The sequence below is a fragment of the Theropithecus gelada genome, chromosome 5 (assembly GCF_003255815.1).
Source record: "Theropithecus gelada isolate Dixy chromosome 5, Tgel_1.0, whole genome shotgun sequence".
NCBI lineage: Eukaryota > Metazoa > Chordata > Mammalia > Primates > Cercopithecidae > Theropithecus > Theropithecus gelada.
The window spans coordinates 97097777-97112971 of record NC_037672.1 but is presented as its reverse complement, the minus strand read 5'-3'; the positions used below and the strand labels follow the sequence as shown (position 1 = coordinate 97112971).

Sequence of the window (15195 nt, the reverse complement as noted above, 5' to 3'; positions counted from 1 at the left end):
ATTAGGGCTAGCCCCTTCATTACTCAGATATTTGAAATTTAGTTTGGTATCAAAATGACAGCAAGGCAAGGGTGTCCAGCTTTGAGGTGGCTTAAGTTGACTAGTAGACACATTTCAGGCATGGCAAAATTCGTCATGGCTTTATTGTTAAATAGTGCATACACTTAAAGGAAAATTGTGCCAAACTGGAGAGGTTGTACAATATTTCTTTAAATGTTTTTCTTCATTCTCTAATAGTCTCTTTCACTAATGACATATAACAGTACATTTCCAGTATTTCTTCTATATCTGTGAAGTTTCCAATTACACAAACAGCTCAGTAATACCCATATAGAAACGACTGTCTCCTCTGGAGCAAGTCTTAATCCTTACCCCATGCCTCCATCTTGTTGTCTAAGTAATTAGTGTTAAGATGTTCATTTCTGATTACATAACATTAATTATATCAGTAATAGCAACATTACGACAACACAGCAAAACATCAAAATAATCAACTATGGAAATCTGGTCCTAGGTCTGAGGTAGAAAATAATTGAGGGGAAGCGATGGCATCCTGAGAGGTTTCCCCTCCAATATCACTAGATTGTAAGATTTTAGCCTAGAGAAGCAAAGATGAGGAAGGTCATGACAGCTGTTCTCAGATATTCAAAGGGTCTTCTTGTGGATGAATGACTAGATGTATTTTGCTTTGCTCCTGGGATAAAACCAGAGCCAATAGGAAGATTTCACGTTATACAAAGACATAATGTTGAGAGTCTCTGACCAACACTGGCACAAGTTCCCTCAAAGATGGTGAGCTTCCTGTCACCGGGAGAGGGAAGCAAAGTCTGAATACCACCTGCTGGGAGACTACAGCCCTACAGTGGAGAGATGCCAAGCAAGGGAGCCTTTAGTGTTCCTCCCCACTCTAATGTTTTTGGTTCTGACACTCTGACCCATAATGTTGGTGATACTTTCCTCACAATTTCTAGTCTGTTCTCTACCCCCACTGTCTCCTCTTTCCAGGTCCCTGAAATGCTAGGGCCACAAGACAAAGGCAGCAAGTACACCCAGGATCTCCTCCACAGGGTCGCATAAAAGCAAACACAGAAACAGAGGGAGAAGCTAAATGCATTCTACTAGAAATACATGGCTGCAGAGAGGCTTGGCCTCTTTTCTCACCTGCTCCCTTCCTCTTTCCTGAACGTCCTGCTTTTATCTCTGCTCTACTCACATCCATTTCTTATATCTTCCTTCAGTCTTAGTCCTTGTTTCTCTTTCTTTGAAACTCTTAATGCCGTCTTTTTTCATTTTTTTTCTCTTTATTTTCCACCCTTCCAATCTCTGTGGTGAATGCTTAAATCTGATCTTTCCTGGGGGTAGTGTTTTGCATGTAACTCAGAAAAAATGAAACTTCCTTCTCTGACCCTCTAATTCCAGGGAGGAGGCACCTTGGCGGAGCCACTTTGCATTTGGGAGGAGTGACTTGGGAACTGGAAGGAAATTAATTCAGCAAGAGTTATAGAGTGATGAACTCTACTGAATGCACTCTTTAAATTTTGAATCATCTTAAAATGTAGGCAGTGCCTAAGATTTTAAACTTAAATGGGGAATTTATTTGATCTGTGATAAATGAGGTTTCAAAAATTCCTAACACTCGAAATGTTACAATAAAAAACCATTTGGTAAGAATTTACATTGTTTTGTTGTACGTATTTTAAAAATCCTGTTGAAAATGCAGTTAGCTTTTAAAACATTTGGCAATATACACTTTCCAGACTGAACAAGACAACCCTAGTAAAAATTATACCCAGAGTTCCCACTCATGGACTCATAGTGCCAAACTGAAGTTGTTTCATCTGGTCCCCTAAATAGCCCTATTATGGGAAATCTGGCACTCTTTGGTTTTATGCAACGTAACCCTGCATAATGGCCACATCATTATTACTAGCTACATGGGTACCACATGAACACACAAATAAGCTTGACTACACAGAGAGACATGTGCAATATATTATACCTTGCAGGCATTTCAAAACGTAGGATGTCTTGAACAATGGCGAGCATGTATTTATTCATTTCTTGGGGAAGCTCCCCAATAGACAGCAGGATGTTCTTGACTTCCATGTAGGATGGATTGTTATTTAAAATGATAGCAGCTGCAGTAGTGCGCACAGTCTTTTCGTGAACTTTACGGTTTTGGTGGTATATTCTGTTCAAGGTCTTTTTCACCTGTTCATGAGATGTTCAAACTCAGTGCACATCTAGATATTTTTTAAATCGACATTTCAGCAGGAATAGTGAGTGTTCATAAAAATATATATGTGTTACTACATTTCTCAGATTCCTTTGTGATTTGGTGGGGGCCACGTGACTAGTTCTGGCTAATGGGCCATTGACAGAATCTATGAGGATCACTTCTAGGCTGAAGCCATTAAGAATGCCAAAATAATTGCATTCCATTGCAACAAGTAACTTCATAGATTATTAGAACTGCCTAACGATATGCAATATGTAAGGATCTATACTAAGCATCTATATTTATTTAATTCCATTTCCCCTTACCTTTTACTAATTCCCTCAAATCCTGGCTTTGCCCTCAGATATACAGACGTTAAATAAGTCACCCAAGAACAAACAACCAGGGAAGGACAGAGCCAGAGTTTATATGTAGGTCTGTCTTTCTCAAAAGCGTGTGCCCCTGACCCTCATGATTTGCAGCCACCAACTTCAACACAAAACTGGTGGGCAGGTGCTTAGCTACAAACTGGAAACACCATTCTCGGCAGATGGTTTAACTTGAGATTTGTAGACATTGTCTGCCCTAACAAAGGTTTAATTTAGTTGGCTTCCTGAAACATGTAGTTGTAGTAACAAACAAAGTTATATTTAAACCAGGATATTTCAGTATTGAAAAATGTAACAGCATCTTAAAACTTATAAAAGTAAATATATTTCCAAAAGGAATTTGTTTCTTAAAATAAGAGAATATGCTTCAATATTTACGCTTCAGGATATAGGATGTTACCCTGTGAGGATATTTAGAGTAGCCTCAAATGCAATTTTAGAGTTATTTTTAAGCAGGAGAGAAGACTATTTGGAGAAAATATAGAGTGACTTGAGAGGAATTTGCATTTGACTCATGTTCAGACATGCTTTTTTTTTTTTCTTCTGTTAATGTCACAAATATTCTCAGAGATTTTACCTCATCAGTTATGAAAGGGAGATCATATCTCTGGAGAGTAGTGGTAGCCAGGTGGCTGATGGGCCCTTCTCCTGCTTCTGCGTACTTCAGAAGACTTGGGATGCCTTCTGGAAGCAGGGCATTCTTCAAAGCCAGCAGATACATCCTGGTGTCCTCTTTTTTCTCTGCTTTTTCAAGTCCTCCCAGGATTAACTTCTTAGCTTCCACTACTGCCTGAAAAATCATATACCTTAGATATATGCATGACCATACATTGAAGAAGACTTGGGCAAGACTGGCTTTATTCTTGGGTCGAAGAAAGCAACCTACAGTTTTACAAAGTTTTGCATTGGTTGCTTGACTGAGGCACACAGTGGAATAAAAGCAAACAAGTAAAGCCTGATAAAGGTGTTGTGCTTTTTTTTTTTTTTAAATACATATACATTCTTAAGAAGCAGTGAGTATTATCAATTGCTAAAGCAGCAATTAGATGGAGCCTTAGTGTCACCATGCACCTTTCCTTAAGTAAAAACTCGGGTGAGACCTCTTAGAGCTCAACCATAAGGTCTGGCTCTAAATGTTTTAAAAGTGCTTGTTTTTACTTAATTCCAAATTTAATTAGTGCTGCAATATAGTTTAAAAAATATTTCTTAAGTACCTCCTATGTGGTAGGTACTTTACTAGGTACTTTTCAAATATATTCTATAATGAGAGAAGTCCTTTTGTCCTAGTCTGAGAAAAAGGGGGATTGAGTGTAAGTTAATAGTTTGATGGGAAAGCAAATTAGAAATAGGGACATCTGGGTTCTGGTCTTATATTTGCCACTACATATGTTTTAGAGACTTCAGTTTCATGTTTAAAATAAAGATTCTTTGGATGACAGAGCCTAGGCTGCAAAAATTTTTTTAAAAATAAAGGGTTTTAAGATCTAATTCATCCACAGGATTCATAACCTCTGAAATTAGGCTACAAGCACACACACACACACACACACACACACACACACACACACACACACGGGGTTGGGGAGAATGAATGATATGGGGAAGAGTGGAGAAGTATTAACAAAAGGCTCCCAATAGAAGGGAAGATGCTAAACATCACACTTAATCAGAGAAGTGACATTTCTCAACTACCAAATTGGTGAAAAATTCAAAAGTTTGCTACCATATTTTTTAGGTGAGACTATGGTGAAGTTGGCCTTTTCATAAATTGCTGATGAAAGCCTAAAACGGTACAATTCCTATGAAAGATAATGTGACAAAAACAAACAGAACTGGTTTTTGACAAGCAACTCTATCCCTAAAGCTACATCTCAACAATAGCAAAAATCTGTGCCTGAGATTAGTCACTTCAGTATTATTTGTAAGAGCAAAATAGTGGAAGCCACTCACATGACCATTCATAGGAGATGTTAAATAAAACATAGTCCATAGACACAATGGAGTACTAGGCAGTTGTCAAAAGGAATGAAAAAGATCTCTATGTAGTGAATATTTTCATGATATATTAAGTGAAAAATGTAAGATACAAAAAGAGTATATGCAGAATGATATATTTTGTGCAAAAAGGTATGTAAATGTGTGAACATCTGTTTACTGTTGCAAAAGGAAACATAGAAAGAATTTTTTTTTTTTTTAAATCAGTGATTTTGTTTACCTAGAGGAAGTAGGTGAGATTGGGGGAAAAGCATCGAGAAGCGAATGAGAACTCTTTGATAATACTTTTAAAACACAGTTTTGTCTTTTGAACCACATTACTATTTCACATGTTCAAGAAATAAAATTAAATCAACAGGATGAACAATGATCAAAATTCAATTTAACCAGAAACAAATGAAACCAAATGTCTATCAACTTGTTAATATGACTAAACAGAAGAGAATAAAAAGGAATTAATCCAAGTAACTTTTGAGCATAAAACTTTGTACATATGCAATGGAATATAGTCTAAGGACAAAAAGAACTATAATAAAGTCTTGAACTTTACTTAGTTTGTTTCTGTAGTAATACTGGTGTAGCAATTCCAAAAAAATATTGTGTATGTTTTAGAATTGAGCAGATGAATCAATATATTGGTGTTCTCGAAAACCACATTTGTCACAGTGGGAGAAGGAAAATATAATGATGAAACGAGGGAAAAAAGAACCCTATAGTGTTGAATTAGAATTAGAATTAGAGATAGCAGTGGGAATTCACAATCTGGTAAATACGTGTATTTTTTTTTCATTGTAAGATACTATTTGCAATGGCACTCAAGTAATAAGAAGTAAAAGTATTTAGAGGTATGTGACAGATGTCTGCAAATTACTGTCAAATTATATAACTAAAATAAAACAGAAAGAGATAAAGCAAAGATAAGAATATGTTAACAACTGATGAATCTAGATGAAAGATATCCGGGTGTTCATGGAATTGTACTGTTCTTACAACTTTTCCGTAGCTTTAAATTTTTTCAAGTACAAATTCAGTGAAAATAAGCAATTAGGATGCAGGGAGGTCAAAACATAAGCGAAAGACAAACATAAAAAAGAAACATGTGGCATAGTACTGGTTGGGCACTTGTCTAGCCACCATTCAGACTGTCACAGGACAGCAGCTTTTATGCCAGTAAGTTCTGAAAGGCTATAGAACTACATAGGATGGCAGATACCTTTTATACAGTATGCCTATAGTGTGCCCAGTAGCTACCTTAAATTTGTGCTTATTTAATACAAGACATCATTTTCTTTCCTTCCTTTCATATATCTTTGATTTGGGCAAAAGATAAATGAGTGTACCACAGCAGAAAATTCAAAAGAAAAATTGAACCTTTACTACAGTTGTTCGGTAGTAAATTCACTACGGCCAAATCTCATCATCTTCAAAGATGAAAAAAAAAAGTTTGCGCAAAAACATGAACAAAACTGAATGCCAATGATAGTAGATGGTCTGCAGCTACCTTCAAGGTAATTTTAAAGATGTGATGAGAACCAGGCTGTCCATTATCAGAAGAACTTTAAATTTGATAGTTTGCTCTGTTTCCTTATGCTACATGACTTTCCTAGGTAACCCCAGTCTCTTTCAAGGTTTCAGCCTCTCTCTATTTCTGACCCTAACTTCTCTCCTGAGCCATAGGTGAATATGGACACCTGTCTGTTGGACAACTGAACCTGGTGACCCAAAGGATTTCAAACTTAACATGGCCAAAACAAACTAATAGCTCTACTCTCCTCCCACCCCCAAACCTGGCTGTATAAACCTTACTTAAGTGGTTGGCATCACCATACACCTGGTATCCTCAACTGAAAGCTTTAGAGTCACCTGGATTCTTATATCTTTCTCATTTCCCACATCTTATCAGTCACTAAATAAAATGGCCCTTGAATCTATCTCCTCTCAGCCCCCTACCCCTACATTAATTCAGACCTTTACTAATTCTTGCCTAGGTTATTGCAAATGCTTCCAGTCAGATCTCAGTAACTCTAATCCAGTAAACAATCAGTCCACACAACATCTTGCTTCTGTCTTAATAAAAAATCTGAGTATGTCATTCATCTGCCTAAAGACTTCACTGGTCTCTTGTTTCTGTAGAATGAAGGCCAGACTCCTTAGCTTGTTATTAATGAAGATCCAGCTCACCTTCCGTCTCTATTCTCATCTTCCCTGTGTCTCCATTCTCACTTATCTGCCCCCAGAAACATACATATTTTATGTTCCAACCCCACAGAATTTCTCACTGTTCCCAAGAATACCAGGCCCATTTTGACTTTGGGCCTTTTCATACATTGTTGTATGTCTCCCAGAACATCTTTCATTCCATACTTTGACCTCTTCACTTAAAAACCTCTTCTAGACTAAGTTTAAAAATTGTTATTTTGGTGGAAACTTCTCTAGCACACTCAAACAGAAAACATTGCTGCATCTTCTGTATTGTCTGAGTACTTTGTTTATATTTCAATATTATTTATTTGTTTATATTTGATAAACAGACTAGGAGTTCTTTGAGGATGGTAGAATATTTTACGTATATTTATATTTGAGGATTAGCATCATGCCTTACACAGAGTAGATGCTCATTAAATACTGCTGAATAGATCTTTCGATATGTGGGTTTTATCTTTAGCCAAGATATTTAATACACGAATAGCTGAAGTAAATCGGCTACTCAAATAATTACGGAAATTGAAAAATATAAGAAGTTATGCTTCCCTAATATAAAAATAATAAATTTAATTTCTGCCAGAACTTAATACGTTCATACTCAAGCTTTTTCAGTACTACTGGTTTTCAGTGATCTTTTTCATACTTAATGTATATTCTAGTTTTGGCTTGCCTCTTTTGGGACTATTTGGTTTCAAGAACATTTTCCCTACTATTTTTAATAGCAAGCACTTAGTAAGCAAAATGATATATAGTGCTGTCTGAGGTAGAAAAAATACTGATGGAACACTGTCTGTATAATGTGGACAGAAAAAAGACTTATGTTTTTATATATTTAGCATCTTTATTTGCATTATAGAAAGACGGGCTGTGTTAGACATTAATCTATTTTGGTTTTCCATATTTAGTTATACTTAAAAAGTGTTTTTGCTTTTTGCTTTTTAGTAAGAGAGATGTGAAAATTGATAGTCCACTCAGGCAAGTAGAAAAGCTTTAGGCAAATGAAATTGAAAATAAAATATAAAGTTCTCTGTGATTAGAAGTAACTAAATTCCTACTATCAAAACTTAAAACTGCAAACCACATTTACTATAGACAAAGTTCTGCTCTAGGAGATAGCCTTAGAGTCTAATATTTCTCTGAAAACAAGAAGTATATCATACACACCATTTAAAACTGAATACATAGTGGGTACTCAATAAAGTATATGGGTAGGGAGGTTATCGTACTTTCACTTTTTAGCAAGCCTTTATTAAATATTATCCATGTACCAGGAACTGGTAAGCAATTGGTGTTGAAAAAAACTGAGTTCCATTTCTTCATGGAACTTACATTCTAGTGAAATGGAAATATACAATAAACATAATAAGTGAGTGAATTGTAATGTATGTTAGATGGCAAAAATTGCTATGCAAATAAGGTAAGTAGAATAGAGTAAAGAGAATTAGTAGTGCCAATAGTAGGCAGCATGGTGAGTATCAAATAGGACGATGGTGTAGAATGATGTAATACATGAGATTGGATTTGCACTTACTTTGAGTTTGCAGCCTTCGTTCTGACACAACTTTCTGACAAGTGTCCCAATGATGATCATAACAGTTTCTCTGATGTCACTGCTCCCAATAGAACCTTTGAACTTACTCTATTAACCAAACAGGGATAAAATAGGTTACCAAGACATTTAAATATTTCCAAGGAACACTTTTAGTTAAAAAATAAAGTAACCAATACATCCTTGGGAAGTATTTTTATGTTTCTAGATTGCAAACTCAGAATTTTGCTTTTGAGACACTTACACATTTGCTATGTAGCTTTGAATTGAAGAGTTAATCCCCTTTTCAGGGATTTTTAACTTGCGATATAGGGAATTCTTAACCCTGGAGGTTTATGGATTGGATTCATTGGGTCAATGAACAAAAAATAAAAGTGGGGGAGGGGTTATAAAATTTTATGTATGAGTAAAAAGGGGCTTCATCACTTTTATCAGATTCTCAATGGGTACATTTTCCATAAAGATTATGAACTATTCCACTAGATCATAGGTAAACAAGTGCAATTAAAAAGAAAACATTCTTGGACACAAGAGAAGTCTAGCTTTCATTTTCAATATAAATCTTTAACAGCAGAAGAATTGTATCTCTTCAATGTAGGTATACTAAGTATCACGAGAATTTTTGAAGTCGAAACAAATCTTGTAAAATTGATTACTGAAGCATAACCCAGACTTCTCCCCTCTGAAATTCTGTCCTGTGCTATATAACATGATAGGTGAACACCATCTTTAAATTACCATATAGTTTATACTATTTAGTGAAATTGCGAATAAGGCACTAAGTGAAATAATTTATTATACAGTTAATAATTAGTGGATAGAAAATACCCCAATTTGGATATGAATACTCAGAAGTCTCTAGTTGATAGCCTTCATTCTGATCTAAGAAACTTTTAATTACTGTTAATAGTCTTAAGAAGTTTTACAGGAGCTGAGGGTCTTTATTTTCTTTTTTTTTTTTTTTTAATTTATTTATTATTATTATACTTTAAGTTGTAGGGTACATGTGCATAACGTGCAGGTTTGTTACATATGTATACTTGTGCCATGTTGGTCTACTGCACCCATCAACTCGTCATTTACATCAGGTATAAATCCCAATGCAATCCCTCCCCCCTCCCCCCTCCCCATGATAGGCCCCGGTGTGTGATGTTCCCCCTCCTGAGTCCAAGTGATCTCATTGTTCAGTTCCCACCTATGAGTGAGAACATGCGGTGTTTGGTTTTCTGTTCTTGTGATAGTTTGCTAAGAATGATGGTTTCCAGCTGCATCCATGTCCCTACAAAGGACGCAAACTCATCCTTTTTTATGGCTGCATAGTATTCCATGGTGTATATGTGCCACATTTTCTTAATCCAATCTGTCACTGATGGACATTTGGGTTGATTCCAAGTCTCTGCTATTGTGAATAGTGCTGCAATAAACATACGTGTGCATGTGTGCATGAGGGTCTTTATTTTCTATTTGACTTACAATGAGGGCTCTCAGGAGTTCTTCATCGGGATGAGAAGCAAATCCACAGGCATAGAGAAATCTCTCCTGGAGGATAATGCTACTGTCACTTTTGAAATCCAAAAAGTCCAAAATGGCTTCTAATGAGTCTGAGGTCTGAGCAGAGGTGACAGCGTCCACCAGCTGAGGTCTATAAAAAAAAGGCATAATCATGGATATCAATGTTTAGGGGAAGGAATGCTTAAAAATCTCTACCATTCACAGAGTCTCTATTGGCTTGAGTTTTCTCAAGAAGTGATTTTTTTAAATTTGAACCAATGAAGAAATGATTAAGACTTTCTCAAAAAGACCCCTCCCCATTTAATTTTAATTTTCTCCTTTAACGCCCCTCTCTCTCACTCAAACAGTGTATACTCAGAATATACAAACTAATTTTACTATATTAACCTAAGTTAAGTATAATTTGGAGATTTGTAAATAAAAATTATATAAATACAATTAAAAATTAAGTTCAAATTCCTTCCTATATAGTAATACATAAAAGCTATGGGTCCCCAAATTTATTCTCTTTCTTTAATTAGCTTTACAAATACACACATTTCAGAAGTGCCTACTTGAACTAAAGCAGTCTTATTTGATGGAAAATCCTTTAACTTTATATCCAAGGAGGAAGGTTTTGTTCTTTTTAAAAATTAAAAAAAAAAAAAAAAAAAAGGTATAGCTCTATGTTTAACCACAATGAACACGTGTGAGCAGAATAGAACCCCTACAGAAAAACTCTAGTTACATATTCTAGTCATCAAAAATCTTTGTTTTTTTGAGCCTGGGACGGTAAAACTTCTAAGAGTAGTTGTCATATTAATGAACACATGTATGTAAATATTACATACTACATCTATTTAAACACACCAGACAATGTGACATGTGCTTAGTAGTTTATACTTTTAAAAAATGATATACTTGTACTATTTTGATCCTAACAAAAACCTAGTGAATTAAGCTTAGATAACTAGAAGACATAATACTTATTGAGTTCATATTGTGCAAGCTCTGTACTAAAAATTTTATGTGTCCAACCTCTCTTTAAGTTCTTCATCTGTAAAATGAAGTTAAAGTAGTATTTACCTCAGGATTGTTGGGAGGATTAAATTATGTTATCTCTGTAAAACATTCAGAAGAGTGCTTGACATATAGTAAGTGATTGATAAATATTAGCTGTTATTAATACTACCACCTCATTTAATCCACTGAGCATTCCTGTCAGTGTAATATTAATATTCCCCTGTACATGCTAGGAAACAGACACAGATATACCTAGTCATTTGTTCAAGGTCACAAAGCTGGTAAATGGGATTGCTGGAATTGAAATCTAGGTTTTTCTGACTCTGGAGTCCATAGTTTCTTAATTACATTGATGTTTCTCAAAGTGTTTTCCATGTTAACACTAGTCCTACAAAATGCTTTAAGAAAAGGGATTTTCAAGGTCATGTATTTTAGAAAATATTCAAAACGTACCAGAACATTATCTGATTAAAGATACTATAAAATTCTGCAACAGAGAGAAATTGACATGGTTTCATCCAGTTTTGCAAACTCAGTTGCTCACAGAATCTTTTCCTTTTTGCATACCTGTTAACTTCCTGCAAATTACAGGATACAACATAGAGGCTCTTTGGGAAATGTTACATTCCACCACCCTGCCTCTCACTATCCTACAATAAATAGAAAAAATTATTATCCTTATTTTACAGATGTTGAAAGTGAGGCTCAGAGAAGCTAAATATAAAAGACTTCCTTGGCCGGGTGTGGTGGCTTACGTATGTAATCCCAGCACTTTGGAAGGCCGAGGTGGGTGGATCACCTGAGGTCGGGAGTTCGAGACCAGCTTGACCAACATGGAAAAACTCCATCTCCACTAAAAATACAAAATTAGCCGGGTGTGGTGGCACATGCCTGTAATCCCAGCTACTCGGGAGGCTGAGGCAGGAGAATTGCTTGAACTCTGAAGGTGGAGGTTGTGGTGAGCTAAGATTGTACCATTGCACTCCAGCAGCGTGGGCAATAAGAGCAAAACAGAGTCTCAAAAAAAAAAAAAAAAAAAAAAAAAAAGACTTCCTTGAAGGATATACTGTTACTGGAGGTTAGAATTTAAACTAGATGTTCTGATTTTAGTTCATCTTAGTGTCCTTTCTATTACACTACACTACATGTGTGTTGCATGTTATATGGTTCAATATTGTATAAATAATCTGATTTAGAAAATGCATCATGCAGTCCTCCAAATTATTGCTGCCTTAAGATTTTTAGGATACAGATAATGCTAAGGTTTAGTGTAATCTCTATTCTCAATTAATACCTAATGATTCCACTTTCATTCTCAGTAATTTCTGCCTTTAATGTTAAGACAATGCCTATGTACTTTGAGAGTGGTAAAATTTTTAAAGAATCTTAAAAATACAAAAAGTAATGTTAAGACAAGTCCTCCTACCAATATATTTTAACATGCTGTAATTGAAACAGAGCCTAAGAATTTACGATTTTGTTTATTTTTCAATTTCTGGTTTAAATATTTATTTTTGAAGAGAATAACCAACTTTGAATAGTCATTGGAATTCCTATCAATTTTTTAATATCCTTAAGGCAAGTAAATAAATGCAAGTGAGCATAAACAGACTATTCAGAAAAAAGCTACAATTTTCCTCCTGTTGGGGAATTCAGTCCTTTGAACTCAGTGACTGCTACTGCTGTGTGCGTGTGTGTAACTTGGCTAATTTCCACTTTTGATTATGTTAATGACTGTTATTCACTGTCAAATTAATTGAGCCTTGTTCTATATCATCAATGAAGATAATTGGTATCATAAGCTCAATTTGTATATATAAACAAATTCTGTATTATAGACTAAAAATACATTGTATTTAGAAACAGATGCAATGTTTTGGGGAAAGAATTAAGTCAACTCTGTTTATTACACATGTAAAATGCATCATATTTTCACCAAATATTGAATAATGTATGGATTTATTTTTACAGATTCTTTTCACCATTCACCTCAGTTCTCAGTTTTCTACATAAAACGTAGTTTCAACTGGCTCTTTAGTGAAATCACATTTTCAACTGAACAAGTCAAACCTTTCTTGTTGTTTTTTTTAAATCAACTCAAATCTGTTCAGGTGTCAACAGCACGAGGAACACAATTTCAAAAACAGCGAGGCAGCACATGCCCCACGGTGTCATGACGAATCCCTGCCTTCACTTATCTATGTACCAATCTAGTCCCGATTTAAACTCATAAACACAACAACATATTTATTCCAAGTCCCTGCTGAAAATCTGCTATTGTATTTCTGGTCAAGTGACTATTAAATTACAGAACTGTGGAATTACTGTTCAATGAAAATGTAGTACAACAAAATAATTGTTTTGGAGGTGGGGCAGTCGGTTTAAAAGGGGTCTTTCTTGCTTCAAAAAAACCAACAATCCAGAAATGTTTCTGACAGACAACCCCACACAAAGGTTGGGGGACTTACAATACTTCCTTGCTTTCCATCTTTAGGATTTGAAGGATCTCTTCTTTCTTCGCAGTCCTGAGGTGCTGAACGAAAGCCAGGAAGTTTCTGACAGCCTCAGCCTTGGAGAGGCTGTCAGGCTGCAGGTACTTCCTGGTGGACTGCCAGTGCTCCAAGATCTGCAAAACATAGCTGCAGGCTCATACCCCACTCACAACTGTGAACATCCACATTTACAAAGGGTGTTCTCCCAGGAATAAAATGTCCCTTGTGTCTGAAGCAAAAGCAGCTTTTTGTACCTTACCTCAATATACCTGATAGTTCTCTGCCCATATCACACCCCTGGGACTTCCAATCACTCTGTGTACCATTCCTCTGTAGGAGGACTGTTTTTGTCTATTCACATTTAGCTTGAAGAGCCTAGGGCAATAATTAACTGGTTTCTGGGTATATGGGTCATTTCATGGCTACACCAAGGGAATTCTATCTGAGAGCAGGCTTTGACTACCTTAGTGCAATTTAAATTGTGCAGAATTTTAATTAACAGCAAAATATTTCAGTGATAAAATAATAGAACTGCTGAAGAATTGTATCAGGTTTCTAATTTACCTGCACCTCATTGAAAATCCATTTTTTGGTGAGCTCCCCATTCTATCTCTTTATTGTATTATTTGTATGAAATTCAATGTTTTGCTATTGCTAAGGTCTGAATTATTCATTTCTTATATCTATGGTTTTTAGAGTAGCATTTAGATAAAGGTAATTCTCACATACACTAAGTTACTCTATTGCAGTTTTAAAAATAGTATTAGGTTGTTGCAAAAGTAAAGGCAAAAACCACAATTACTTTTGCAACAACCTAATAAGTAGTTCTAATTAATGGCATCTCTTGGCTTTGAAACTAACGAAATAACTTATTTTTCATACTTTACTACTTCCCCCCCTAGTTTTATGAAATCCTATCAGTGACTTCTAACTCTCTAACTCTATAGTAATAACTTGCTGCCAGTTTTTAAATTATTCATTACTTCTAATAAGCAATGGATCCTTTTTTTCTCTTTTTCAAGTCCCTTTTAGCTATCTAATCTTAAGAAGATATTCCAAGTGAAATTCAAGCTGCACTTAGCTAAAGATTTACTGGGTCATTTCTGAAGGCAGAGAACATATCAATATTAATTCAGGTGTTTTTGTTTTTCTTTAAAGAGCTGCAACAGAATTTACAAAAGCAAATTTGGAATTTGAAATTCCAAATTTGGAAAAGCAAATTTCTCAATGACATAAATAAATCATTTTCTATAATAATTAGGAAATAATTATCAAAAATATTAGATGGCTCATAATGTTTAATATCTATGGGATAGAAATGAATAGTGCAGAGCACAAGAAAAGATTAGTTTTATTAGCCACCTTCCTAATTTCCATCTCATACAACATTAGAAAATTACATTAGAACATTAAATGACATATGGAAAAAAAAAAACAAGTAAAAGAAGAAACAATGTTTGAAGATGATGATTTTGTGTTTTAAAATGTTTTGTTTTTCCTCTAACTCAATTTCAGAAACTAATAAGCAATTACTGTCTTGTACTTTAAGCAAATTATGGTATTACATCTTGATGATTTCACTTTTCTGAACAAACACCAGTAGTATTGAAGGAAAGAGCATCTCCCTGTAGTTACACACAGAGCATGAAGCCAATGGTTTGTTCTTCTGACAAAAGATTACAGATAAGGAAATGCTGGATGGTAAGTCATTTCTCTGACTGTATATCATAATTGATTCATGCAATAAAAAGAAAATTTTCTTTGTTGGATTAAAAATGTTACAAGATAATCTACACTTTGCCCTGGGGATGAGATATCGCATTTCTGAGAGTA

The 15195-nt window shown here is 35.1% G+C and overlaps 1 protein-coding gene across 1 annotated transcript in view; it reads right to left on the bottom strand.

Moving 5' to 3' along the window:
• MTTP (microsomal triglyceride transfer protein) overlaps positions 1-15195 on the bottom strand; it is a 47849-nt gene that overhangs the window by 12663 nt on the left and 19991 nt on the right. The window contains exons 8-12 of the mRNA XM_025385696.1: positions 13339-13496; positions 9830-9998; positions 8339-8446; positions 3185-3397; positions 2000-2211 (exon numbers count right to left, since the gene is read on the bottom strand). Of these exons, the coding sequence (XP_025241481.1) occupies positions 2000-2211; positions 3185-3397; positions 8339-8446; positions 9830-9998; positions 13339-13496 (860 nt within the window). The remainder of the gene's footprint in view (positions 1-1999; positions 2212-3184; positions 3398-8338; positions 8447-9829; positions 9999-13338; positions 13497-15195) is intronic.